At 34.5% G+C, this 26,623-nt stretch overlaps 3 protein-coding genes and 1 long non-coding RNA gene across 11 annotated transcripts; 2 read left to right on the top strand and 2 right to left on the bottom strand.

Moving 5' to 3' along the window:
* Positions 1 to 1,722: 1,722 nt before the first annotated feature.
* Positions 1,723 to 12,181, top strand: LOC143469484 (sushi, von Willebrand factor type A, EGF and pentraxin domain-containing protein 1-like). Of its 4 annotated transcripts, none has more exons than XM_076967195.1 (20): positions 1,723 to 1,826; positions 4,401 to 4,583; positions 4,727 to 4,906; positions 5,198 to 5,401; positions 5,525 to 5,707; positions 5,913 to 6,104; positions 6,185 to 6,400; positions 6,586 to 6,768; positions 7,052 to 7,273; positions 7,511 to 7,579; positions 7,780 to 7,953; positions 8,166 to 8,360; positions 8,465 to 8,647; positions 8,775 to 8,840; positions 8,919 to 9,245; positions 9,542 to 9,832; positions 9,977 to 10,122; positions 10,288 to 10,453; positions 10,603 to 10,705; positions 10,934 to 12,180. In XM_076967195.1, exons 2-20 carry the CDS (start codon positions 4,481 to 4,483, stop codon positions 11,034 to 11,036), a joined length of 3,306 nt encoding a protein of 1,101 aa, XP_076823310.1. In that variant the 5' UTR covers positions 1,723 to 1,826; positions 4,401 to 4,480; the 3' UTR covers positions 11,037 to 12,180. The 4 variants fall into 4 exon arrangements, 3 of the variants coding, with proteins under 3 accessions (XP_076823310.1, XP_076823309.1, XP_076823308.1); XM_076967194.1 differs by lacking the exon at positions 1,723 to 1,826 and adding an exon at positions 3,480 to 3,658 and having other exon boundaries at positions 7,052 to 7,264; positions 10,934 to 12,181; XM_076967193.1 differs by lacking the exon at positions 1,723 to 1,826 and adding an exon at positions 3,481 to 3,658.
* Positions 6,775 to 8,379, bottom strand: LOC143469485 (uncharacterized). Of its 2 annotated transcripts, none has more exons than XR_013119118.1 (4): positions 8,246 to 8,379; positions 7,848 to 7,944; positions 7,446 to 7,574; positions 6,775 to 7,249 (listed from the first exon to the last, which is right to left on the bottom strand). It is a non-coding gene; the product is annotated as an uncharacterized LOC143469485 (long non-coding RNA). The 2 variants fall into 2 exon arrangements; XR_013119119.1 differs by having other exon boundaries at positions 6,775 to 7,253.
* Positions 12,182 to 14,184: 2,003 nt separating the features above from the next.
* LOC143469707 (sushi, von Willebrand factor type A, EGF and pentraxin domain-containing protein 1-like) lies at positions 14,185 to 23,653 on the bottom strand. Of its 4 annotated transcripts, none has more exons than XM_076967495.1 (21): positions 23,231 to 23,653; positions 23,016 to 23,085; positions 20,885 to 21,067; positions 20,562 to 20,741; positions 20,091 to 20,294; positions 19,786 to 19,968; positions 19,370 to 19,561; positions 19,076 to 19,291; positions 18,703 to 18,885; positions 18,210 to 18,428; positions 17,886 to 17,963; positions 17,525 to 17,698; positions 17,118 to 17,312; positions 16,824 to 17,006; positions 16,639 to 16,701; positions 16,278 to 16,562; positions 15,887 to 16,177; positions 15,570 to 15,715; positions 15,202 to 15,364; positions 14,842 to 14,944; positions 14,185 to 14,582 (listed from the first exon to the last, which is right to left on the bottom strand). In XM_076967495.1, the coding sequence occupies exons 2-21, from the start codon at positions 23,068 to 23,070 to the stop codon at positions 14,459 to 14,461; spliced, it is 3,420 nt and encodes a 1,139-aa protein (XP_076823610.1). In that variant the 5' UTR covers positions 23,071 to 23,085; positions 23,231 to 23,653; the 3' UTR covers positions 14,185 to 14,458. The 4 variants fall into 4 exon arrangements, with proteins under 4 accessions (XP_076823610.1, XP_076823611.1, XP_076823612.1 ...); XM_076967496.1 differs by having other exon boundaries at positions 17,118 to 17,219; positions 17,283 to 17,312; positions 23,016 to 23,653; XM_076967497.1 differs by having other exon boundaries at positions 20,999 to 21,067; positions 23,016 to 23,653.
* Positions 23,654 to 25,707: 2,054 nt separating this feature from the next.
* On the top strand, positions 25,708 to 26,557 carry LOC143469119 (PI-actitoxin-Axm2b-like). Its single transcript, XM_076966690.1, has 3 exons — positions 25,708 to 25,862; positions 25,958 to 26,039; positions 26,263 to 26,557. The coding sequence occupies exons 1-3, from the start codon at positions 25,814 to 25,816 to the stop codon at positions 26,375 to 26,377; spliced, it is 246 nt and encodes an 81-aa protein (XP_076822805.1). The 5' UTR covers positions 25,708 to 25,813; the 3' UTR covers positions 26,378 to 26,557.
* Positions 26,558 to 26,623: the final 66 nt, after the last annotated feature.

Here is a 26,623-nt window from a genome sequence, read left to right on the forward strand (position 1 = left end):
TCAACAACTTATAAAAGCATTTAACAAGTTAAGTTACACTACACAAAAATGCATATCTTACAGCTTTACGATGCAAAGCGCATAAAAGGCTGCAATGTTAATTCAAATACTCCATACTAACTATGTTTCGACGTGAGAGGTATACGAACAACCAAATGTGTATTTTCGGAAAATACATGAAGTATATAGCATCTATATTGTAATGCAACACCTTCATAACGGCGTGAAGCTGGTTACCGCTTTCCTGGTTACTTATTCAGTCACTTTCAAAACGTAACGTTAAGTTGATTACCAGCTTCCTAGATACTTATTCACTGTTGTTATAGCTGGTTACCGGTTCACTGGTTATTGGTAAACTACAGTAACTTCAACTACGAATAAGTATCTTAATCAGCAATCGAGGATCCGATAACCAATTGACAATCACATTGTATTCATACCACACATCTTACTTTAGCAACAATGGCTTAGGGTGTTTAGCTGTTGTCTGTTGTCGCAGAAACGTTTTCAACTGGGCTTTTTATTAAGCTTTCGTCTAAGTATTTTTGTCGCTTATCATTTGAACTAAAGATCAAATTTCTTAATAAATTCTTCAAACGATTGCAATTAACTTGTTTCTAGATCTAGATCTTGCAGCAAGATTCAAAAATACCAAACTATTGAAAAGAATCTAATGTTGTCACAAAACCAGTACTTTATAGTGTGTGTCATATTTATCAGTGTCGGGCTCAAACTCTTGCGTCAAATTAGAAGCAGTATTTTTGGTATTTTTTGTCAGTCGGCTTATTTCTGAAAAATTTGGCTCGACAGGCTTCACCACGTTATACCAGCACGATGCAGCATGGGGCAGTTGACTCATAAAAATAAAACTAATACGCTCATTTCCACAGATAAATTCGTGCCATGCGTTGCCGGAAGCAGGAAGCGGAGAGAAAAAAACGTTTTCTTACGACGCATTTTATCTCAATGAATAAGATCCCTGTAGACATTTTTTGGTGTCAATCGTTTTGATGCAAAATCTGTTCAGAGTGGCGGTGTCTACATTATCGTACCATGCTAATATTTTCACATTCTATAACAAAAACGCGATGCTCTTATTTAAAACAACTTACTACCAACTGAGCTGTAATTTGTTCTTAACCTTTTTCTATACCTCGAGCGTTTGTGCTCCTTTCTTAGAAGCCAATCAATATGAGACAATAATAACTTGGTCGCCTTGCATGTATCCATCATTTTGTTTACTGAAAAATAATCTTTTTAGTTATAAGAGGAAAACAACGTGTTCTGTTTTAATCAAAATGTCTCTAATAAAGTCGCATGGAATGAGATCACATTTATTTTGGCCTAGAGTAGCGTGTTGCGAGACTAAATAAAGATAAAAATTACACTTGCAGCACAATTCGCTATATTCAGAGTAAACCTACCGATTTAACTACCTGAAACCTAAGATATCTATACCGTCGGTAGCCGACAGTTTTGGACAAGTAACAATACTTTCAAAGCACTGACTGCCCACCTCTGTGTAGGCCTACGCTTTGTGCTTACAAGCGTCCGGTTCAGTTATATCTTTGCAAGAGGAAGTAATAGTGTGTAACATAGTGTTGGTATCATATTTCGTTTGACTTTTATGCAGTAGCTTTCTACGCACTTATGGTACCATGCGCCGATAAGTCTGCTGCGTGTCGTCTTTCCTTCCCATTTCAATTAATTATAATTCTGCATACACTAGTTACTGTTTACTGGTTGTTCCGCTTGTCCGTTACCGTACTTGCAAGCTTGTTTGAGACCGAATAGGATTATCCCGCAACAAAACCCTGATGTCAGCGGTAAGTGAGGTTGAAAAGATGTGTTTGTGCTATATTTTATAAAAAAAACGTTAGGTAAGTTGGCTGTAAAGTTCAAGAAGGCAGAACGAAATAGCTTTCAATAACCATAAAAACTCGATAACTACAGCAATAGTTTCCATACGGTGAGGTCTACCATAGCGTCGGCCAATGCAAAATTGGTGTCGCACATCGTCAACAGTTGCATCTGATAAAGAAAATATAAACGACAAGTAAATAGTTTACATGACAGGAGAACTAACAATCACTACATGGAAATGAGAATAGAATTCATAACAAAAAACAAAACGAAACTAAAACCAAAGTTTAAGAAAAAAATTAAGAAAGGTTGCGTATAATGAAGTGACAATCATGGGTCTCTATATTGTAGCGTGGAATGACGTGGTATGAACTTTTCGAAAGACACTGACTAAGAGGAGCTGATACGGATTTGACGCAATATAGCCGAAATTTGAACCTAAGTGTCACAAATGCTTAACGTACTGGCTTATAGTCATAACAATAGAAGCTTGTTGGAATGTTAGCAAATAAAAGAAACGACGGACGACGGTTAAGTAAACCTTTAGTAAATTTGAAACTTTTTAATTGCACAATATTTCTCCCCAAAAACAATAAAAAGACATGTAAGTGTTTTAAATTCTACTGTACCGTATCAGAGTTATTTGTTGTGTGATCTTGCTAAAATTGTATGGTTTTTGTTTTCTTTTCATGAAACGCCAGTCTCAAAATTAGCTACAGAATTTTCGTGGATTTTCATAATTGATGTGGTACTTTAAAATACTTTGCTGTACAAGAATAACACTTTAATGCAAATTTTATTTACTCTATCTTTCAAAGAATTTTGGAATCAAACCAAGGTTTGATTATTATGTATTTATGTCTTCCACGTCGAAACCATAAATATTTGATGTAAGTTCCTGCTCATAGCGTCATCATGGTTCTATGCTTAAGAAGTGGCGGTAAAAAAAAGTAAGATTTCAAATACAAACAAACAGTTCTGGTTCTGTTCTTACATTAAATATTTAACGTGAGAAGCAATATACAATATAATGTCTAAGTTACTTTGTTTACTGTTTATCTAAGTTCTTTACGAGAGAATGATGAGAACACGATTAAAAAAGAAATGTGTGACAAACTCAAAAAGTATGTTTTATTCACCACAGGCACTATTTGATATGTAACTTCAAATGCATCCACATTCTCTTTTACTTCACCTGAGACCGACAAAACAAACCGGTGTATTTTCTACTCAGGCATTGCGACAAAATTTGTTATGACATTTTCTATCGCACGTTATCTTAGTCTGGCAGCTTTTACTTGAGTGAGTCATAATGTTTTTTTTCCTATCAGTAGAAAGAAGGAGAAAACAGCAACATATTTGAAATGTGTTATATGTATTTAAACTCAAACCAGAATAATCCAGTTGGCTGAACCGTATTTCTACTGCTGTAATATCAGATAATTACGTCAGAAGTATTTGTCAGAGTCACGTCAGCGGTTATAAAGTAGGACAAAGCAGAAATTAATCGAAATACTTGTTATATATTCAGAATGCCAGGTCTATGACATTTTGTACCTTGCTATAGCAGAAGAAATTGAAAGTGTATGTGTTTTGCCAACAGATTCTCAATTTCACGACTTATATGTTTGGAAAATTTTAAAATAATTAAAATGAAGAAATAACAGAATGTCTCATAACTCAAGCATTTTTTCGCTTTTTGCTTAATATAGACACATCTACAAAATATTTTAAATGAATTTAAAGATTCTTTGGTGTTTGATTTGTTTCTCTCCAATGGAATGCTTTACTCAAGGTATCCTATGCTTATTTAGAATCTTTGCTATAATGCTTGTTGTTATGCTTTTGATTAAATTGTTGATTTATAAAATTAAACCTTAATCAAGCTTAAAAATAAACTTCACAGCAATAACAATTATTTCAATATTTTCATCATACACGAAGTAGAAAGATTGGTCCTTGCAATCGCCGACGGAGGTAAAAGGCAATCTTGAAGCCATCATTGTTTAATCAGCCTTCATATCTGTCACAAATACTATCTCTCTCTCTTTTGAAAAATTACGTTCTGTTCTCCAGACAGTAGCGGGGGCAGAGGTTCTAGAAACCCAGCCTATAATTACAACATATTGTTTATTGTTTATTACCAAATGTGGTCAGGTTACACAGCATTGCATAGGTGAAGTTTACTTTTATTTAAGGGGTAGATATAAAGTAACCTAATTCACAAAAGAGCGGGTGAGGCATTATAATGCTTGATGAGTTTCGATCGGATAGGTTTTACTGTAAGTGCAAGTTCACTCTTTCTGCAAACACATTTTTAGTCCATTTAAAAATGCTTGTTTTAACTGGTTTCTGATTGTAAAACGTTATATTTTATGAAAGGCATAGGTAGAGTTATACTTAATAGCAGTTCTGAAGTATCAGAACAGCTATTGATAACCAACAATAGATTTTATTATTTCGAAATTCACAAACACTGCAAAATATCAACGGCATTCAGGTAAAACATTATTTTAGCACATTTTTTGTGTTTCTAGGTTGCAATAACCGTCCCCATACTCCATACGATTATGTTCACTTCGTACATGAAGATCCGGGAACGAATGATACAAAAACAATGGTTGCTTTTTGCACTGAAAATTCTGGCCTATTTTGTATTACTAAACGCTTTGTGTGTATTAATGGCCGCTGGAATGAGAGTTCGCCTCTTAGCTCAAATGGCAAGTTTTGATACAAAATTTTTAAACTCTACAAAACCTTTTGAAGGTTTAGTTGCAACAGGACCAAAATTTACCCAATGAATCATTTTTCACCAAGACTAAGAATTTGTAGATATTAAAACTTGTGCTGTATTCATGTGCAGATTGCGGTATTCCTCCACCTATACCGAATGCACAAGCGTTTGGTCGAAATACACGGGAACTGTCTCATGCCACGTACTTTTGTGATTCGGGTTTCATGACCTTGGATAAAACATTGACCACGTGTTACAAAGGGCAATGGAACCTTTTTCCTTTGCCTACTTGCACAAAACCAGAAACCGGTTTGTTGTTTGATGCTTATTAGTTGAAGTTTTAGTTTTAACAAAATAATGCTTTTAGTATGTAACGTCAACTTTAATACTATCTTAACATCAAGTCATTTTGGCACACGAAGCTAAAGCACACTAATTTCAAACGCACATTTACCACTTTTACAAAAATAACTTGAGTAAATATACAGAAATACAAACAAACAATAGTTGAATAAATTCTTTTGAATATTTTAGCAATTTAATTGCGTGTTGCAACACTAACATGTTTGGCAATATACAACCAAATTACTAATATCTTAGGCTGTGGAAATCCAAAAGTTCTTGCAAAAGCGCACATTTTCGGTCTTAAATCAAAGCCACCTTACCTACCTTCTGAAAAGGTTTCCTACGAATGCATCGAAGGATTCGTGTTGGATCCTCCAAACGGCGGTGATAACATTTGCCTTGCTGGAAATATATGGAGCTTACAATATTTTCTTAAACGTTTTCCGCAATGCAGAAAAGGTGTTATTATATTGTTTAAGTACATTAGGTTAAGTTTTTCGTACCTTTAGCCATAGACTCTTGTTGCTTAAATAACTAATTCATTTATACCGTTGCTGTTGGTTTTGTTTGTTTGGGCTCTAGATTGTGGTCAGCCACCTGAAGTGGCAAATTCATCCACAAAATTGGTAACAACCTTCGTGGGATCTTTAGCTGAATATGTTTGTAAACGTGGCTTGTCTACGACTGATCCCACTATAAGCATGTGTGAAGAAGATGGAACTTGGAACTTGACTTCGCTACCTCGCTGTATTGTACCCAGAACTGGTATGCAGTTTGCTCTGTATACTTAATATATGTCTTAATATATATATATACAGTATACTTAATATATAATAATATAATAATAACTCTGTATATGATCAATGTGAAACAAGTAAAATCAAAACAAGTATAGTAAAAGTGTATTGTATTGTAAATTAATTGGACAATTAAATAAATAGATATTTTACAAAGATTTATGTTTAAAAAGGATGCGGAAACCCACGTTCAATAAATGAGGAATATATCTTGAATTCATCACCTTTTCAAGAAAGCGAAAACATCACTTATATTTGTAACAACGGCTTTAAATTGGTTGCACCATTTGGCTCCAATAGCACTTGTACTTCTGGCAACGTATGGAGTTTGGAAACTGAAGACAAATTTCCATATTGTCAACCAGGTTTGCGAAAGTTGTTTTTATCGATATTTCAAAGTTTTAGATGAAAAACAATGCATCACATTTCACTTCGAATATTGCAGATTGTTCCAAAGTGCCACCAGTACCACGTGGTGGTGAATATGTTATTGATGGGAAGGTCATAAGTCAGGATGATTCGTTTGGCGATGAAATTTTAATCTCCTTTGCATGCCAGAAAAATTACGTAATGTTTACAAATGCAACTCTACATTGTAAAGCAGGAGTGTGGAAATGGATGAAAGACGGTGAAGAAACAGATCCACCATCTTGCGGAGCAGGTTATTGTTAAACCTGACAAATCTGACAAAGTTCATGATGGCGTCAAAGTCTTACAAACCAAAGAAAATAAACTGTGTTCTGCATAGTCTTAACATCATTTTTCTTGTTTACTGAGTACTGGTGCAATGTATTGCTGCAGTATAGTCCAACATGATATTTTCTAAGATGTACTGTATAATTACAGATTGTGGTCCACTTCCAACAGTATCAAATGTCTCACTTCATATGACGTCAACAACAGAAGGATCTGACGCCCATTACGTATGTAACACAGGATTTTACACAACTGACAAATCAACAGCAGCCTGTCGACTTGATGGGAAGTGGTCTTTGAATTCTCCTCCGTTATGTTTACTTCCAACGCAGGGTGAGAATTGAAAGAGTTTCGATTTCAATATCTAAATGACTTAAAAAGACTTCCTCTAGTCTAAACCATGCAGGAAGATAAATATTTTATACTGTTTTTACATCAATGTCAGTGTTAACAAGGTTTCAGTAACCAGTTTCTTCCGAGTACACATTTCATCTATTGAAGTTAATTTGTCATTTTTTAACCGAAAACAGATTGCATTCAGTAATTTTGATAACTACTTAAACAACTTAAACAATAATATGGATTGTAAATTTGTCATAAAATAATCAATATTTAGGATGTGGTAATCCAACATGGCTGAAGAATGGAAAATATAATGCTGGATTCGACGACAAGTTTCGTCCGTTAAAACCACCATTTGCAGAAGATAAAACAGTTACTTATCAGTGTGATAACGGTTATGACATCATCGCTCCAAACGGGACCATCAGTACATGTCAGGCTGGAAATATGTGGAGTCTGAAGAAATTGTCACCTGGCTTTCCAAAATGTCGATTGAGTTAATAGAAAATCAAATTTCTTGCATAATTTTTTAGAAACTTTTAAGCAAGAAATTGCTTCAATACTTATTTAACCTGATAAGGCAGTATGCTAAATATATTGCATAAACTTTAACATTTATTGTTTTAACGTATATTTAATCTTATTTACAATGCTTTTGTAATGCTTACTTTGCAAATCATAACAGAATTGTTTCGCGATCCGTGACCTCGAGGTTAAAACGTTTCTTTTTTAGGTGGAAAACAGGCAAGTCCTTCATGCAGTGGAAGTATCGGGGTTCCGTCAAAACTCAACTGCAACTATGGTAAACTATGCACACTTATGGAAAATGCCACATGGCTGGGCTATAGGCCTACATTCTGCTTAATTTTTTTATGATTTATGTAGAGGTCAGTCGCACTTTCGTACCTAAAGGGTTATATTAAGCGATATGCAATCAATATTCGTGCATAACGCTTCAAGTTCTACATGATTTATGTTCTTTATTGATTTGTTTTTAAACAGACTCTGCCTCTTTACCTTTCGTGGAAAACGCTACAATTGTTCTGATCAATGAAACGATAATATCTTACGGTTGTGATCCTGGCTTCATAACATTTGATCCCACAGAATTCTTCTGTTTACAAAACGCAACCTTGGAATTAAACTTACTTCCAAATTGCTTTGTCCCTGCAAAAGGTATAAGCTCGTTTGATGATGAACAATGTCCCGTTTTCTCTTGAGTACTTGTTAATTTGCCCCACTATCAAAAATGTTATTATGCGTTTTGATATGTAGAGAAAAATCGTTGCTCTTTTAGTTTTTACTGCCAGCACATGTAATTACTATTTAACAACAGTGTAATAAATTTTATTTAAAAGTAGCTCTTTGTCCTTTTTCAAATTTAACAGGTTGTGGTAATCCACCTCGATTGTGCAATGGTGATTTTGTTGGCAAACCAACCTATGACGATGAAGAAACCATAACCTACCATTGCGACGAAGGCTTCATACCAATTGCTCCTGATGGTCTTGTAAATACTTGCAATGGTGGAAATAGCTGGAGTCAGATGCCTCATTCTGAAGGGTTCCCAAAGTGTTTGTCAGGTGGAATTCTTTCAGTTCTGAAGTGAAAGTCCCAAAGTTGCATTTGATAAACAATTTTGATCGTAACATATTTCATCAATTTCTATAACACATGATTTTAACAGCTTGCAACAACTTGCCTTCAATTCCTCGAGGAGGAAAAATAGTTAAGTACCCGGTGTTGTCGGAAAGTGAATTTTATTTTTCAGGATCGTCGTTAAAATTTCATTGCACCGCATCTATTTTATCATTTGTTTGTAGCGATGGCTTATGGTTTCCGAAATATCCCAGTTATTTATCATGCTTTAGTGAGTCTTTTGATACAATAAGTTTGCAAAATATGTTAATACAAAAGCTCGTCATATGGCCTTTTTTCGTTTTTGTTTGTGCACAAATAAGAAGCAATTTATCACAGTAATGTTAAATATTTTACAGACAATATAAATTCACTCATATATGACTTGGCAAACGGACCTCTCATAAATGTTGAAACAAAAACTGGTAAGCTGTATTGGACTTCTAATATTTTTGATAAGATGAAAAGAAAGTTCTACGGTTCATGCAAAAATTTTCTTGCAGGCGCAGCCAATGATGTTATCGGCACTAACCCGAACGAAACATTTTCTTCAGTGAATCTTACCTTGTATTTATGTGAGTTTCCGGGATTTTGTCGCCTTCCACGTTCGGAAATTATTGATGAATGCCGCAACACAACATTGATTTCTTGCGATGCTTGTGGAATGGTCGGGGCTGCCGTTTTCTTATCGTTTGCTGTGCTGCTTGGACTCGCAATATTGGTCGGTAATGCTCTCGTCATCATGGTGGAGGTCCGACGTTATCGAAGAAACGCGATCAATAAAATAGGAATTTGTAAATGTTCGTTGGCTGTTGCTGATATATTGACAGGTGAAATTTTACAAGTATACAAAATATGGAACAACAGTTTAGCAATTGACTTCCATGTATGTTTCTCGTTGGGAAATGTGTATTATTCGTATTTTTCACTGGAAAAATTGTTTATTCCGTAACAAATTGATTATTACACTGTACTTACTTTAAACCAAAACAACTCTATATCTCAATTTTGTAAACAATATTAATTTTTTGTATTTTATAATTCGTACTTTACGTTTTAATAATATTGTGGTTTTAAAACAAGTTTCAATGAAACGGAATATTAAATTAAGCTCATCTGTGTTTAGGTTTACAAATGCTGGTGCTTGTCGTTTACAACTTTAGCTGGACAATGAATTCCACTTCATATGAGCTTATACAAGAGCAACTTGCACTACGAGGTTCACCAGTAGCTTATGTATTTGGATGTCTCTTCGTATTTGGTGTAATGTCTTCACTTTATCACTTGGTGTACATGGGAGGAGAACGTTTGTTTGCCATCACGAAACCATTGAAGTATAGATGGCAGAGTAAAAACTCAGTTTATTTGGGTTTGCTTATCGTTTGGATATTGTCGATAATCAGCTCAACTGTATTAGGTGTGTTGATATGTATTGTATAAGTCAATAGATAAAATAAGTTACCACAGACAAAACTTAGTCTATGAAAACAACAACAAAAAAGTTTCAGGTTAACTTAAAAATGTGCAAACGTTTACTTAAACATGTTGTTGTATTTTCCAGCTTGGTTTGCGGACAAATTTACTTTCACCTATTTTGCTTCGATATTCCTCTATTTTCCCACTCTCAAAGACAAAGCTTCGGATACAAACTTTACTGCTTCCATAATCATTTTGGTTGTGTTTTACGTCATCCCTTACCTGTTGATGGTAAACGTTGTCATATTGTTTACGTTTATCATAATATATCACTTCGTTAGAATTTCAACCAACAATGCAACCGGTTTAGTAAAGCGTTATAAGTAAGCTACGTATAAATTTGTGCAGTTGAATTTTGTTTGAAAAAATATTGTTTTGTCAATTTTATTCTGACAGACTGCTTCCTGTATTGGTAGCCCCATTTTAATATTCCGAAACAACAAACTAATGGCGAAAAAGCAATCTGACCACTCCCATCAGTTGGCAACTACAGCGAGAAAGCGGCAGTTATCAGTACTGAAGACAGTGACCATCATGCAGATTGGATTTACTATCACGATAAGTGCGCAGTGTTTCAGTTTAGGTTAAACTCTTTTTGTTACTATGTGATAGAGTAGACAATATTTATGAAGAATATGAAAAAGACGAATGTAAAAAGTACAACAAAACTAATTAATCGTATTGTAAACATAATCTTACAAATCTTTTTAGTCCCTCTAGTTGTGGTCGTTGCATTGCATTATGCCCATTATTTCAATTGCACACAACTTGCATTGGCACACATGATTACATTTTACCTCAGTACAGCCAACAGGTACAATTTTAAAGCTACAAAGAATTATTAAACTTGAAATGTTTAATTCAATTTAGCTTGTTTTATTAAGTGATGCACTTAAATAGACCTAAACTTTATTTGTACTTAATTAAATGACGAAATCATTACCGAAACAATTAACGATGTAATTCCCAAACTCAAACGAAAACGTATTTTCAAGCTTTGTGATCTCCTTTGCTTAAGCAAATTTTTATTTATTCTCAACAGCTTCATCAATGTTCCAATATACAGCCTTCGGGATAAAGAGTTTCGCCATGACATAGCAAAAGTTTTCGGTAGAAAGAAATTTAAGGTACAAAGTCATCTGTAAAAGATCAATTGACCTGAGCCTTAACAATGTGTAGCTCATATAGCCTATTATCAATACTGTATGAAGGTGCAAGAAAAAAGAAAATGGTAAAACTTAACAGTTAACGCATGAATTATAGTTTGTTTAATAGAGGTAAAAAACTTCTAAATAAGTTTTTTTGATTGTATAAGTTAGGCGTTATATGCAAATGCAAAAATATTATTGAGTTTATACAAAGTTCCATGTATAGCTGAATTTGGTGTTTTTTCAGTCGTCTCAGTAAATACAGTATTAAGCTTGTTTACATTAGTTTTTGAAAAGTGTTAAATTGCTTAATAACGTTCTTCATTTTTTTGAGTTGAGCATTGTGTAACTGCTACCACAGTATTGTGTGTAAACACCTTTATGTATAACTGAATTTTCTGGAATATAATTTGTTTCAGTAAGCAATAGGTTAATTATAACAAACTTTTTTATTATAAATTTTCTAGTGTAGATCATTGAACTAATTGTATATATTTCCATACTAGGTTTCATGCATTTGCATGAAGTATTACTCGTTGAATCACATTAGACTTAAAGTAAGCAAGTAGCGCTTTGATAATAAGCAAATAACAAAAATAAACTGAGTTTCTTTGCCACAGATTTAAATTGTTATCTGTCACGGTATTCCATATAAGCGTATTTTACCAGTTTCTTCACTGACGATTGAGGACCACTTTTTAGCAGGTGACTCCCATGCTTTGACAATACAAACGAGTATGAAAAAGTTTTAAAACTGAAGTTGGATTCATTTTAATTAGTCATCTAAAAACCGATGTTGGTTTGATGATTAATTACATGTGATCTATACTAATCACTCTGAAGCTTTACTCTTCCGGTTGTTTTTCTATTTTTTTGTACCTTCTTGTTTATCTCTTCTTTATTTCTTAAATCTTGTTTGGTTTCGTTCCAGTGCATGTCACACGGTTGTTCATATTCGTACACTGCTGTGCTGACCGTTCACCTGTTTTGATGTGATCCCGACAGCAAATGTATGTAAAGTAATTATTCGTTTTATTTTGTTGTTGGTCTTGCTAAACGTAGTGAATGAGATATTTAATAAGTCTGAGCCTGTAATATTGTATCACATTACAGCAGAACGTGTATGTTTCGTGAAAAAAAATCTCAGTTAAATACATGCTGATTACCCAAGCGTTCGATTTGGTCAGTATGGCCGGGTCGGCTCAACAAAGACTGTTCCCTAATCGACACAACACTCATATTTCTAATGTAAACCAAATAATAAACACAAGAAAGCGGAGAAACTTCGTTACAGGATAAAAAGAGACATTTACAAACGCAAGCTATACTTATAAGCAGGGTTGCCATCGGTCTCAACTCAAAAATAAGCACGACTAGGAAACGAAAGACGAATATCACCTTAAAAAATGCACAACAGGAGAAAGCAACCAATGTTCCTAACAAAAAAACAAAAAAAACGAGACACTATCTGCATGTTTTTAAATTTTGTATCTCTTTGGTACAAAATGGTATACTAAAGGTGTCAAAATGCCCAAAATACGAACCTCTGCCCTAAAAATAAGACGAAAATAAGGACGCAAGTGAAAATAAGGACATTTCTTAGAAAAAAGGAAAAAAACATTTTCTAAGACAAGGACCTTCAAAATAAGGACAAATCTTAGAAATAAGGACGGTATGGCAACCCTGCTTATAAGTCTTATTTTCAATTTTAATTGTTAACGATTTTACAAGTCTTTGCACGTGTTGATTTTGCTTCAACCATGTTTCGTCCGGTATTTGCTCAGTAACTTTCACTGATAGAAAAAATATTAGGAAAGTCTTTAAATCGACAACAGCATGTAAATTGTTGAGGGTAAAAGAATCTCCAGCCGGAGAACTAAATGTCTCGATTCTGACAAACAAGTATGTTGTTTTAAGTCAGATAGCTACCTGTAGCGCGACAACGCAACTAGACAGTTTCCAGTTCATTGGCTTCAAGGTGCTGTAATACACAAATCAAGCTAACGCCACCCATAACCATAAAGCACTGCCTACCACAATTTTAAATAAAACAACTCTAAGTTTAGTTGAACCACTGGAACTGAAATGAAAACCATTAAGTTTAACATAGTAACCATCCATAATGAAATCTTATAGATAATTATTATAACGTTGTATAATATAAGCTCGGTTTAACTTCTGCATTTGTACTGGTGGTCTCGGGATTAGTTTTTTGTAGGCTTTTAAGCAGAGGTGTCCGATAATCGTCGGTCTACTGCATTGGCAAAGTGTACCAGTTGCAAACCATTTAAATGTTTTCGGTAGATTACATATTATTACTGTAGTTGTCCCTTCCCGTATAAGCCCAAGTGGGGATCGAAAATGCTCTGCTCTTTCTTAAAACTTTAGTAATTCAAAACTCAAGATTAACGCATTTGAAAAGTATTTATACAGATCATACGTACATCATCAAATAAACAAATCATTTGTAAAAAGTAATGATAATGGGGTAATAAATAGTTTTGAAGAAATTAATTTTGTATTAATCGACCGACCTTGGTAATTTTAAGAAACATATCACAAACCAAAATATTTATAGAGAGACACCGGACACTAAGTAGAGACAGTGACAGTGTAGAGACACTATTTTGTATACTAGTTCTATAGATGCAGCCTACGTCACTATAGAAACTTACAGTATAGTCTTGTTTAAGTTTGAGCATTGCTAAGTGCTATCAAGTTACGAACTTCCAGTCTTGTTATAATATTTTTTGCAAAATGGCACGTTTCAAGTGAGCTTAGAAACCAGGAGTACTTTGAATTTTCAATTCATTGTTTTTGGAGGCTTAAAACGTGCTCAAAAATAATCAAAGTAATAATTGCTGGTAACAATTAGCACAGCCACTAAACCCGTGACATGTTAGCCTACAGGCATTTAATTGCTGAATTTCAACAACCTTTTTGAAAAGTCTCAACAAACATGCTTACGGTACATGTAAGCCTAAGCCTTTTTATGTAAAAAGGCGAATGATATACCAAGTTTAGTTATATACGCGCGTATACTCAGTGATGCTTTAACAGCTTTTCAATGCATAATTGACACAATTGATAAACATTAAGAGCATTAGGCATGACATTAAGCGTTTTAACACTCTTCGATAATGTAATGTTTGTCACTAGTTTATTACTTATTTATTATTTAAGACGATTGACACAACCTACACCAGCAAACTCAGTTATATAAAGTTGCATGCACTCAACAATACTGTTCTGGCATTTTCTCAGTGTCCAACATATATACACATTTAGGAAAAACCATAACAAACCATTTAAAGATTTATGGTTACTTTCATTGTTTCCTGAAAATTTTTGTTCTTGTAGTATATACAGTAAATGTACACATGATATTTATAAGTCATGAAAAACTAAACAGCATTGCTTTAGGCTGAAGTTGTTCTTGTTACAGTTGACAGTTTTCCTTGCATTCTTTTTCTACCAAAAGCTCTTGCTATGTCAAGGCGAAATTCTTTTTCCCGAAGACTATAAATTGGAACATTTATGAAGCTGTGGAGAATAAATAAGAATTTACTTAATGAACATAAAGATCTCGAGTTCTGGAACCATATTTTCTTACGCATATTAACACCTATTCTGCCTATTCTTATAGTAATAAAGTCTAAATAAAAATCACATTGCTAACTATTTATACAAGCATTTTGTCAAAATGTACATAAAATAAGTCAAACTTAAATTTACAAAATAAATTGAAGGTGAGTTTAACCCAAACCAACAGAATTTATACCTTAAAGTTTTAAAACTTTACCTGTTGGCGGTACTGAGGTAGAATGTGATCATGTGTGGCAATGCAAGTTGTGTGCAATTGAAATAACCAGCGTAATACAACGCAGAAAACACAACAAGAGGGACTGAAAAAGTTATGAAAGATATAATTAATTAATTGTAAAATTTATTAGTTAAAAGGAAACCTGTGTTCACAAATTAATTTGAAGCTTGTTAGGCGTAGAAAAATCTAAACCAAAACAAAATTATTTTCCGTTCCAATTAATGTTTTTCTTTTTACTTTTTTCATATACCTTGTTGTAATTTTTACGTTTAAATTATTTTTTACCATATAATAACAAACAAAACTTAACTTAAAATTGAAACACTCAACAAATCGCACTTATCGTGATAGTAAATCCAATCTGCATCATGGTCACTGTTTTCAGTACTGACAATTGACGTTTTCTTGCTGATGCACTCGATTTAGCACCCTCGGACTGTTTGTTTACCATTAGTTTGTTGCTTTGAAATATTATTATAGCGCTACCGACACATGACGTAGTCTGCCAATTAAAAGTGTTATTTTTTATCCAAATTTTTGTAAAATTTCATCCTATGCAAATACAATAAAACAAACCTTTTCTACTTAAAAACGCTCCTTTCACGTTTTAGTAGAAATCAGTTTAAAATTTAATGCAAAACCCTTTTACACAAATTCAAGCGTATTCAACAACCAATGCCTGTGGTAAATTTTGTGACAAAATTTACCATCAACAGGTAAGGGATGACGTAAAACACAACCAAAATGATTATGGAAGCAGTAAAGTTTATATCCGAAGCTTTGTCTTTGAGAGTGGGAAAATAGAGGAATATCGAAGCAAAATAGGTGAAAGTAAATTTGTCCGGAAACCAAGCTGGAAAACAAAACAAGACTGTTTAAGCCAAAATCTGAACAGTTTAACGTCTGCCTGAAATCTTTTTTTTGTATTTGTCAAAGATCAAATTTTAACCATTGTAACTTTAGCCATTTACTTACAAAGCTTTAAAAGCATTTTACGATTATACAATACACCCAAAAAACAAACCTAATACAGTTGAGCTGATTATCGACAATATCCAAACGATAAGCAAACCCAAATACACTGAGTTCTTGCTCTGCATTCTATACTTCAATGGTTTCGTGATGGCAAACAAACGTTCTCCTCCCATGTACACCAAGTGATAAAGTGAAGACATTACACCAAATACTAAGAGACATCCGAACACGTAAGCTACTGGTGAACCTCGTAGTGCAAGTTGCTCTTGTATAAGCTCATATGAAGTAGAATTCATTGTCCAGCTAAAGTTGTAGACGACAAGCACCAGTATCTGCAAACCTGAATTTAAGAAATTCAGAACGAGATTTTTTGAAGAATTTTAAACGGGAAAGCTTGTCGCTAAAATTCCGTCATGTATTTCATAGTAATGGAATTTCACCTGTCAATATATCAGCAACAGCCAAAGAGCATCTGCAGATTCCTATTTTATTGATCGCGTTTCTTCGATAACGTCGGACCTCCACTATGATGACGAGAGCATTACCGACCAAGATTGCGAGTCCAAGCAGCACAGCAAATGATAAGAAAACGGCAGCTCCGACCATTCCACAAGCATCGCAAGAAATCAATGTTTTATTGCGGCATTCACTCACTATTTCGGAACGAGAACCACGACAAAATCCAGGTAATTCACAAAGATACTCTGTTAGATTCATAGATACACCTACAAGAAATGTTTTGGATGAACCGTAGAATTTTCCATCTTATCGAAAAATATTACATGCCAAATACGCTTATACCTTTTTTGTCTTTAACGGTTATGAGAGGTCCGCCTGCCAAGTCAAAGATAACACTTTGCAAAACTGCAAAATATCAAATAACATTGTGGTGAACTGCAACTCATTTGTACTCAAAGCATGAGGGATATATGACGAGATTTACTTATTAACTAATTTTGTGAACTTATCTGTAATGTAACACTCACGAAGACAATCCAAATAAGGAGAAGGTTTCGGAAACCATAGGCCATCCTGACAAACAAGTGGTGAAATAGATGCCCCGCAATGAAATTTTAATGACGATCCAGGTAAGTAATATCCACCTTCCGACAACATCGGGTACTTAACTATTTTTCCCTCGGTCGGCATTGAAGGCAAGTTGCTGCAAACTGTTGTAAAAATTGATATGAAAAATGATGACTTAATTTTTTGGTGCGGTGAAAATTGCTAACCAATATGCAACTTTGGGGAGTTTCACTTCAGAACTGAAAGAATTCTACCTGACAAACATTTTGGGAAACCTTCAGAATGAGGCATCTGACTCCAGCTATTTCCACCTTTGCAAGTATTTACAAGACCATCAGGAGCAATTGGTATGAAGCCTACGTCGCAATGGTAGGTAATGGTTTCTTCCTCGTCATAGGTTGGTTTGCCAACAAACTCACCATTACACAGTCGAGGAGGATTACCACAACCTGTTAAATTTTAAAAAGAACAAAGGGAAATTTTCAAAAAAAACTTATTACACTGTTGTTAAATGGAGACCGCGTGTGTTGGAATACAAATAAAAAGCAATGTTCTTGGTCCATACATCGAAACAGCGCACAACAGTTTTTCGTAAAAAGAGCAAATCTTGCTGTTACCCTAGAGAAAATGGGACAGTGATCATTATTAAACGAGCTTATACCTTCTGCAGGAGCAAAGCAGTTTGGAGTTTGATGTATTTCCCAAGTATCGTTTTTTAAGCAGAACAATTCTGTGGAATTCATTGCAATAAACCCGGTTTCACAAACATAGGATGCTGAGCTTTCATTGATAACAATTAATGTTGCGTTTTTTACCAAAGGCAAAGAAGCATCAGCTGTTCAAAAACATATCATTCAAAAACCGAACATGAAAAGTGGCTGCAGGAATATTGGTAGCATAATATTCAGTTTTTTAAATATACGAACTTGTAAAGAAAACGATTTGGTCATAATGTCAAAATTAAATAGATTGTAGGCTACAGTCTGACCATGAGAAAATTTTACAAAATATTTTGATCTCACCGAGGCTGCAGTTGAGTTTTGGTGGGTTCCTGAAATTTTTATTACATGCAAGACTGTGATTTGGGATGTATTCCGTTTCTAAATAACAAACAATTTTACCTCAAGATTACGATTTATGAAAAGTTCAGAAATGATTGAATTAAGCAAAGTACGAATCGAACCTTGAAATGTGATTAAACGTCATAATACTTTCAGATGTTAGACAATAAACCTCAAAGTTCATATACACTTCCTTGTAAGGTACAAAAACTTTTTAAACAATTTTTAGATATTAATTTCAAAAATGATTGAAAAATAATGTGCTACAAATGATTTTCTACTAACTCAATCGACATTTTGGAAAGCCAGGTGACAATTTCTTCAGACTCCACGTATTTCCAGCCTGACATGTACTGATGGTCCCGTTTGGAGCGATGATGTCATAACCATCATCACACTGATAAGTAACTGTTTTATCTTCTGCAAATGGTGGTTTTAACGGACGAAACTTGTCGTAGTCAGCATTATATTTTCCATTCTCCAGCCATCTTGGATTACCACATCCTAAATATTGATTATTTTATGACAAATTTACAATCCATATTATTGTTTAAGTTGTTTAAATAGTTATCAAAATTATTTAATGCAATCTGTTTTCGATTAAAAATGACAAATTAACTTCAATAGAAGTGTGTGCTCGAAAGAAATTGTTTACTGAAACCTTGTTAACACTGACATTGATGTAAAAACAGTATAAAATATTTATCTTCCTGCATGGTTTAGAGGACATCTTTTTAAGTCATTTAAATATTGAAATCGAAACTCTTTAAATTCTCACCCTGCTTTGGAAGTAAACATGACGGAGGAGAATTCAAAGACCACTTCCCATCAAGTCGACAGGCTGCTGTTGATTTGTCAGTTGTGTAAAATCCTGTGTTACATACGTAATGGGCGTTCGATCCTTCTGTTGTTGACGTCATATGCAGTGAGGCATTTGATACTGTTGGAAGTGGACCACAATCTGTAATTATACAGTACATCTTAGAAAATATTATGTTGGACTATACTGCAGCATTACATTGCACCAGTACTTACTGTAGAAAACAAAAAATATGATGTTAAGACCATGCAGAACACAATTTGTTTTCTCTCGTTTGTAAGACTTCGACACCATCGTAAACTTTGCCAAAAAATATAAGTTTAACAACAACCTGCTCCGCAAATTGGTGGATCTGTTTCTTCATCGTCTTTCATCCATTTCCACACTCCTGCCTTACAATGTAGAGTTGCATTTGTAAACATTACGTAATTTTTCTGGCATCTAAAAGAGATTAAAATTTCATCGCCAAACGAATCATCCTGACTTATGACCTTCCCATCAATAACATATTCACTACCGCGTGGTACTGGTGGCACCTTGGAACAATCTGCAGTATTCGAAGTGAAATGTGATGCATCTTTATCAACTAAAATATTGAAATATCGATAAAACAACTTTCGCAAACCTGGTTGACAATATGGAAATTTGTCTTCAGTTTCTAAACTCCATACGTTGCCAGAAGTACAAGTGCTATTTGAGCCAAATAGTGCAACCAATTTAAAGCCGTTGTTACAAATATAAGTGATGTTTTCGCTTTCTTGAAAAGGTGCCAAACTCAAGAACTTCCCGTCTTCCAATGAAACTGGGTTTCCGCAACCTTTTAAACATAAGTTTCTTAAAATTGCTGCTCTTTTGGGAAATTGCCCCATGGATGCGCGTTAATTCACGTTAATGTACAACTACATGATTTGTTTTCACTTGTCATGTATTAATCATAGTTAAGCACCGGGCAAGCTGTATTGATGATAAGTATATCATCGTTAGTTTACAAATTTACTTGTTGCACATTAATCATATAAGTAAATAGATCAAACCGTATACCAGTTCTGGGTACAATACACCGAGGTAGCGATGTAAGATCCCATCTTCCATCTTCCTCACACATGCTTATGGTAGGATCAGTCGTAGCCAGGCCGCGTTTACAAACATATTGAGCTAAAGATCCCACAAAGGTCGTTGCCACTGTTATGGATGCATTTGCCACTTCAGGTGGTCGACCACAATCTAGAGCCCAAAAAAAAAAACAAAAAAAAAAAACAAGGGAAAAATGAGTTATTGAAGCTAGAAAATCTTTAGCTAAAGGTACGAAAAACTTCACCTAAAGCGGTTAAACAATATATTACCACCTTTTTTGCATTCAGGGAAACGTTTAAAAATTGATTCTAAGCTCCATAAATTTCCAACAAGGCAAGTACTATCAACGCTGTTTGGAGGATCCAAAACGAAACCTTCGATGCATCCATAGAATACCTTTTCAAAAGGCAGGTAAGGTGGCTCTGGTTTAAGTCCAGAAATGCGCGCTTTTGCAAAAAATTTTGGATTTCCACAACCTAAGATATTAAAAATAGGCTACGCTATAAATTCTTAATGCAAAAAAAAATAATGATGCATTTTGCGTAATTATTGTGCGTATTTGTACTTTTGTATTCACCTAATACTTTTGTTAAAAAGTGGTAAAAGTGCTATTACTCTAAAATTATTGTGTGCTTGGGTTTTGTTTGTCAAAATATTTTTCTTATTACAGTACTACTGTTAACGGTCCACGATTTGTATTGTTTAAATAGTACATATTGACGTATAATCAACAAACAACAAACCGGTTTCTGGTTCTGTGCAAGTAGGCAAAGGAGAAAGGTTCCATTGCCCTTTGTAACACGTGGTCAATGTTTTATCCAAGGTCATGAAACCCGAATCACAAAAGTACGTGGCATGAGACAGTTCCCGTGTACTTCGACCAAACGCTTGTGCATTCGGTATAGGTGGGGGAATACCGCAATCTGCGCATAAATACAGCACAGGTTTTAATATCTACAAATTCTTAGTCTTTGTGAAAAATGATTCATTCGGTAAATTTTGGTTCTGCTGCAACTAAACCTTCAAAAGGTTTTGTAGAGTTTAAAAATTTTGTATCAAAACTTGCCATTTGAGCTAAGAGGCGAATTCTCATTCCAGCGGCCATTAATACACACAAAGCGTTTAGTAATACAAAACGGGCCAGAACTTTCAGTGCAAAATGCAACCATTGTTTTTGTACCATTCGTAGCCGAGTCTTCATGTACGAAGTGAACATCATCGTATGGAGCATAGGGACGGTTATTGCAACCTAGAAACACAAAAAAATGTGCTAAAATAATGTTTTACCTGGATGCCATTAATATTTTGCAGTGTTTGTGAATTTCGAAATACAGAAAGCTTTTGTTGGTTATCAATAGCTGTTCTGAAATGCTTGGTATTTTAGAACAGCTATTAAATATAACTCTAACTATGCCTTTCATAAAATAAAAGGCTTTACAATCAGTAACCAGTTAAAACCAGCATTTTTAAATGGACTAAACATGTGTTTGCAGAAAGAGGGAACTTGCACTTACAGTAAAACCTATCCAATCGAAACTCATCAAGCATTATAATGCCTCACCCGCTTTTTGTGAATTAAGTGACCTTATACCTATAACTTAAATAAAAGTTAAATTTCACCTAAGTAATGCTGTTATATCTGAGCACATGTGGAAATAAACAATATATTGTAACTATAGGCAGGGTTTCTAGAGCCTCTGCCCCCAGAACTCTCTGGAGAATAGAAAGTAAGTTTTCAAAAGAGAGGGAGATAGTATATGTGACAGATATAATGGTTGATTACAGAATGACAACGCACAATTTCCGTGTTTAATTGGTTTCAAGATTGCCTTTTGCCTCCGTCGGCAAGTGCAAGGACCAATCTTTCTACTTCGTGTATGATGAAAATATTGAAATAATTGTCATTGCTGTGAAGTTTATTTTTAAGCTTGATTAAGATGTAATTTTATAAATCAACAATTTAATCAAAAACATAACAACAAGTATTATAGCAAAGATTCTAAATAAGCATAGGCTACCTTGAGTAAAACATTCCATTGGAGAGAAACAAATCAAACACCAAAGAATCTTTACAAATTTTAATACCTACAATTTCTTAGCTTTTACTAGAAGTGATTTTTTCGTTAAAGTTTGGTTTTGTTGCAAGAGTAACGAAATCTTTGCCACAATTTGTGTTTTTTGTTTATTTTCTAGGATGCTGTGACACACATCACCTTGTCTTACGTATAAGCTTTACCTGTTGTTATATGCGTTTATCAACATAGCTACATAAATATACACAGTAGGTACTAATGTCTACTGGCCTAAAATGCTCCCTGAAGTATGACGCCGATATCGTAGAAAGTGTAACGGGTAAATCAGCTGTCAATACAAGCATTTAAAATTTGAGTGAAAAGTGTTTGCTCAAACAGGAAATCAGTTGCTTAATTGTTAAAATTTTAGCGATAAATTGCTTAGTTCGCTTGCCGTAAATTTAAGTGACATCATTCGTTAATTCACAGCAACACTCCACCCATTTAAGGTAATCAGAGCACGTGTTACACAACAAGCACGTAAAATATGTTGAGATTATAGGAAGTTATCAAATTACGACCAAATTGCTTAAACACGACATGTTGTGTAAAAGTTTCTGCTTATCTCTCGATTGGTTTTTTTGATTAACGGTTGCCAGAGACCTGAGTTGACCACCCAGCACAAACGTATATAAAATCGTGTGATATTCAGATTAAGAAGGTTAAACACAAGAGCATATCAGCAATCGCTGCTCGGACAAAGAACAGGTAATCGGATGACCTTCATCCTAACAACTAGACCTACGTTGAATGGGGTGGTACAGCGTCGCACGAGGCGCCAACAGTGATGCTTTACTACAATTGTAGCTGTCGGCACCAAGTTTTATCTTTCTACCTATGTTATCAAGATACTGTATACACTATACAGCTTACAGCCTATATCCATCCAGTCGGCACTTGGTGCTGCTTAGATTACTTTGAAACGAAACCAACCAAGGCAAATATTTCTGCCTCAATGAAAATAAAAAAACAAAAGCTTGGTGAGCTTTTGAAGAGTTTGTGACAAATCCATGTAGATTAGAAGCTTTGTCATCAAGTTTTTCACTTACTTTCTTGAAATTATTAATTAATAAATAAATAATGTTTATAAACTTTCCAAGACATATATGGAAACACAACGCTTACCTTGAGAAAAGCAGTTACTTGGCAATAAGAACATAAGAAACCAGAGGGCTTGCATCGTGATTTATTAATTCTAAGAATGGGATTTATAACAACGAAATATTATTTTATTTTGGTTACAATTAAGGTGAAAGTTTACGATTGCAAATATACGCTGTGCATCTGCTTAAAGGTAGACTTATAAATAAAGGTTAAGAAAAAGGAAAGGAAAATTCAACCTGTATGTTAAAATCTTCTTCCAGTCAGTACGTAAAACTGCTTAAAACTTCACTACTTGAAAATCAAAAAACAGCTGAGCTTCGAATTTAAACCCAACATAAACAATAACCTGGACCTGAAACAAGCAATCATTTTCAAAACAAAATCTATAGGCATAACGACAGTGGGTAGCCTACATCCGCTCTAACGAACGAGCTGCTACAGAGTGCTATTTTGCCAATGACTGCTGAGGATTCAGCGCTATCCAGTATGAGCTTATGGCATAGAGAGGATGTTCAATAAACAAACAGCAGCGTATCTCTACCCGTGCATAACCGTAACGACCAAAACCCGGTGTTCGTCACGAACGAGTCCACCATAGTAGCAGTCACGTGTTTTATCAATGGCGATAACATCTTGCACTAAGCACAACTAAAAACTTATTTTCACTTAAAGCATCTGACCTAATGTACTTAACGCTGAGAGATACAACTTATGCCATGTAGGGGTTGACGTGCCGGAAGTTCGTGAAATGAAAGCAAGTTACTTCATGAGAACCTGTTCGTGCGATGAGATAATTAATAACGTCAAAGAGCGCAACATCACTGTGATTGACATACAATGGAGCAAAAGTCTAAGTATACTGAGTCTGTTCTAAACTCGATGACCTACACTGCCGCAAACCTTACTCTAAACTAAAGCATAGCAAGGTTGTGCGGTATCAGCAGTGTGGAAATTATTCTACATCTTTGCATGTAACTTACATCATATGCTTCTTTCAGATTTCCTATGTATTGGCGTGTATTGCCGTTTGCCTTGTATGGTTCAAGCCGTAAGAAGATGCTACACTCGCCGTCATCTTTGTGTTTTCTTTATCCTCCGGTTAAAAATTCAATTATTTTCGCTTTTCAACTTTGCTGACAGGCTTCCTGTTATGAACAGCACGACGTTATTTCCTGACGCGGTGCTGTCTAAAGTAATTTCCACATCAGAGGCAAGCAGCTTGCGGAGGCTACATAAAGCTCATGGTCAGAGTTGTCATCATTTTATTAATCATGAATGATTTAAGTTTGAACAGGATTGGGGATGAAAACTTTATGTTTAAAGAGCGGTTACAGAAACGACGTTCATTTATGGAGCAATACTACGAGCGCGACCTCCATTTTGAGTTAGCCTATTGCCTTGTCGCTCTTTTTCTTGCACGAAAAACTCGCTGTGAACTCGATAGTTCTAGTAAACAAATGTTTAGTAATGGTTTAGGTCTAGGATAAAAAAAAACCTTCGTTTTTGACTGCTTTAATGATTACTTTCATGCAATCAACAATGGTCGTGAAAACGCAAATAAAATGATTCGTTTTCGGCTTCTAATGACGCTGCAAACGATCTTATCTTACGAAATGAGACTATAGAGAAGGCAGAAAAACAAAGATAAATAAATTAACTAATACGATTTGTGAATCAAGTGCACAGAAAGTCAATAAAGCAGAAATAAACGGGACCAGATTTATTGGCAAACCCCAATGTTTTTAGACGTTCTGTTATGCCGCTGCAAAAGTAAACTTCTTGAACCAATTAATTACTATATTTTATATTAATAACTTAATATATTTATTTAAAAAACAGTCCTGTGATAAAGGTTTTTATTAAGCTTTAACCGATTAATTGGTTTCAGGTGATTATTCGAATTAATAATTAATTATTGGCGAACGCTAGACTTTTCATCCAACATAGCTTTCTTAACAATCTAATTTAAGCCTAATTTAAATTTTAAAATCGGCAGCCGTTTAATCGATGTCGGGGCATTCTGCGAGGCTGATTTATCGGTTTAATAATAATTAATTAATTAATCGTTGATTGCTAAAATTTCCATGATTTAGAAATTCTGAATATTTACATAGCAAACTGGCAAACTAAAGCTTAATAAGCAATATCCGAATAATCGTCCAATATCGATTGCGTTTGGCTATTCAAAATGATTAAATGACCTTTAATAAACTTTTCCTTTGGTGGCGAGATCATGTTCGCCTTGCAATCCAAAACATAGCGAAAACCTGTCTAAACCGTAGAAGATGAATATGTAGAAACACAGAAAAATATGTTAAAATACAGCAACCATGGCTAATAAAGTAATAAAAAAAAGTTAAAAGGATATAAGATAGTTTTAAAAATAAACCGTTTCTTCGATTTTACAAAAATAAATCGGAAACACTGTGACGAAATCCTGGCAGTGACAAAACAACTCAATCGCAAACAATACAGTCAGACGAAGCTTTTTTTTATAAAACAGCAGTTATTCTACTGGTTCAAGCGCATTCGCCTGTGGTATAACCACGCGAAGTTTGTGTTTCCAATAAGAAAGTTATCAAACGTATGGATTGATGTATGAAGATTACTGCTTGCGCTGTATTAATGCAGGGTTAGCGACACTCTGATGCGTTTAGAATGGGTCTTTATTGTGAGACACAGATCTTGAATTAAATTTTAACTCGTATTCAAATTAAATTTCTTAAATCAATAGAAATATTGAAGAAGACTATATAAGGCTAAGCCATATCGTTATATACGTAATATCATTGTGAAGATTTACACGACTTGCAAGAAAAATGAAAACTGCTTTTCTTTTGGCGTTGGCTCTCATTACTCTAATCGGAGGTAATATCTCTATAAACGAGGTTATATATTTTAATTTTATGAACTGTTTATAGTGGAAATTGAATCAAATCCATATCTATGCTTTTCTACTACAGCATTCGGTGAGAATTCACCCGCTGGCGATACTTGCAGCCTTCCTGCAATCCGCGGGTTATGCTTCGCATGGTTTCAAAGATGGTAAGAAAAAAGCATATAGCGCTGACGCGAGACAACGCAGGCCGAAAGGCCTATTAAGTTAATAGACGTCTTCTTTGAAAGATATTTATTAAGTGAACCTTAAAATTTGATCAACCGCAGTTTTGTTAATTCAGGTGTAATTTAGAATCTAGAAAATGTTCACCAAAACCCAATTATATAGTAATGAAATACTATAAGATGTCAATACATTTTTCTTTCATAGGCACTACAATTCGGCAACGGGGCAATGTGAAATTTTCATTTACGGAGGATGCCAGGGCAATGAAAATAGATTCTTCAACCGAAAAGATTGTGAGAAGAAATGTTTGAACGTTTAGGCGCTTTCATTTCATTTGCCATCTCAGTAACCATTAGTCTATCATCTATCATAATAATTCAGCTCACGATAATGCGCACATTTTAACATATATCCCATGCGCATTTGACAGATAAAAGCTAATGTGATTTAGCGTGCTGCATTGCCATATAATCATTCAATAAATGCAGATATCATCCAAGATTTTGTTCATACTGTTTAAAGTGAAAAAATTGAGAACAAAGGCAGCATTGTAGGTTTTGTTAAA

The sequence above is a fragment of the Clavelina lepadiformis genome, chromosome 8 (genome assembly GCF_947623445.1).
Source record: "Clavelina lepadiformis chromosome 8, kaClaLepa1.1, whole genome shotgun sequence".
Lineage (NCBI taxonomy): Eukaryota > Metazoa > Chordata > Ascidiacea > Aplousobranchia > Clavelinidae > Clavelina > Clavelina lepadiformis.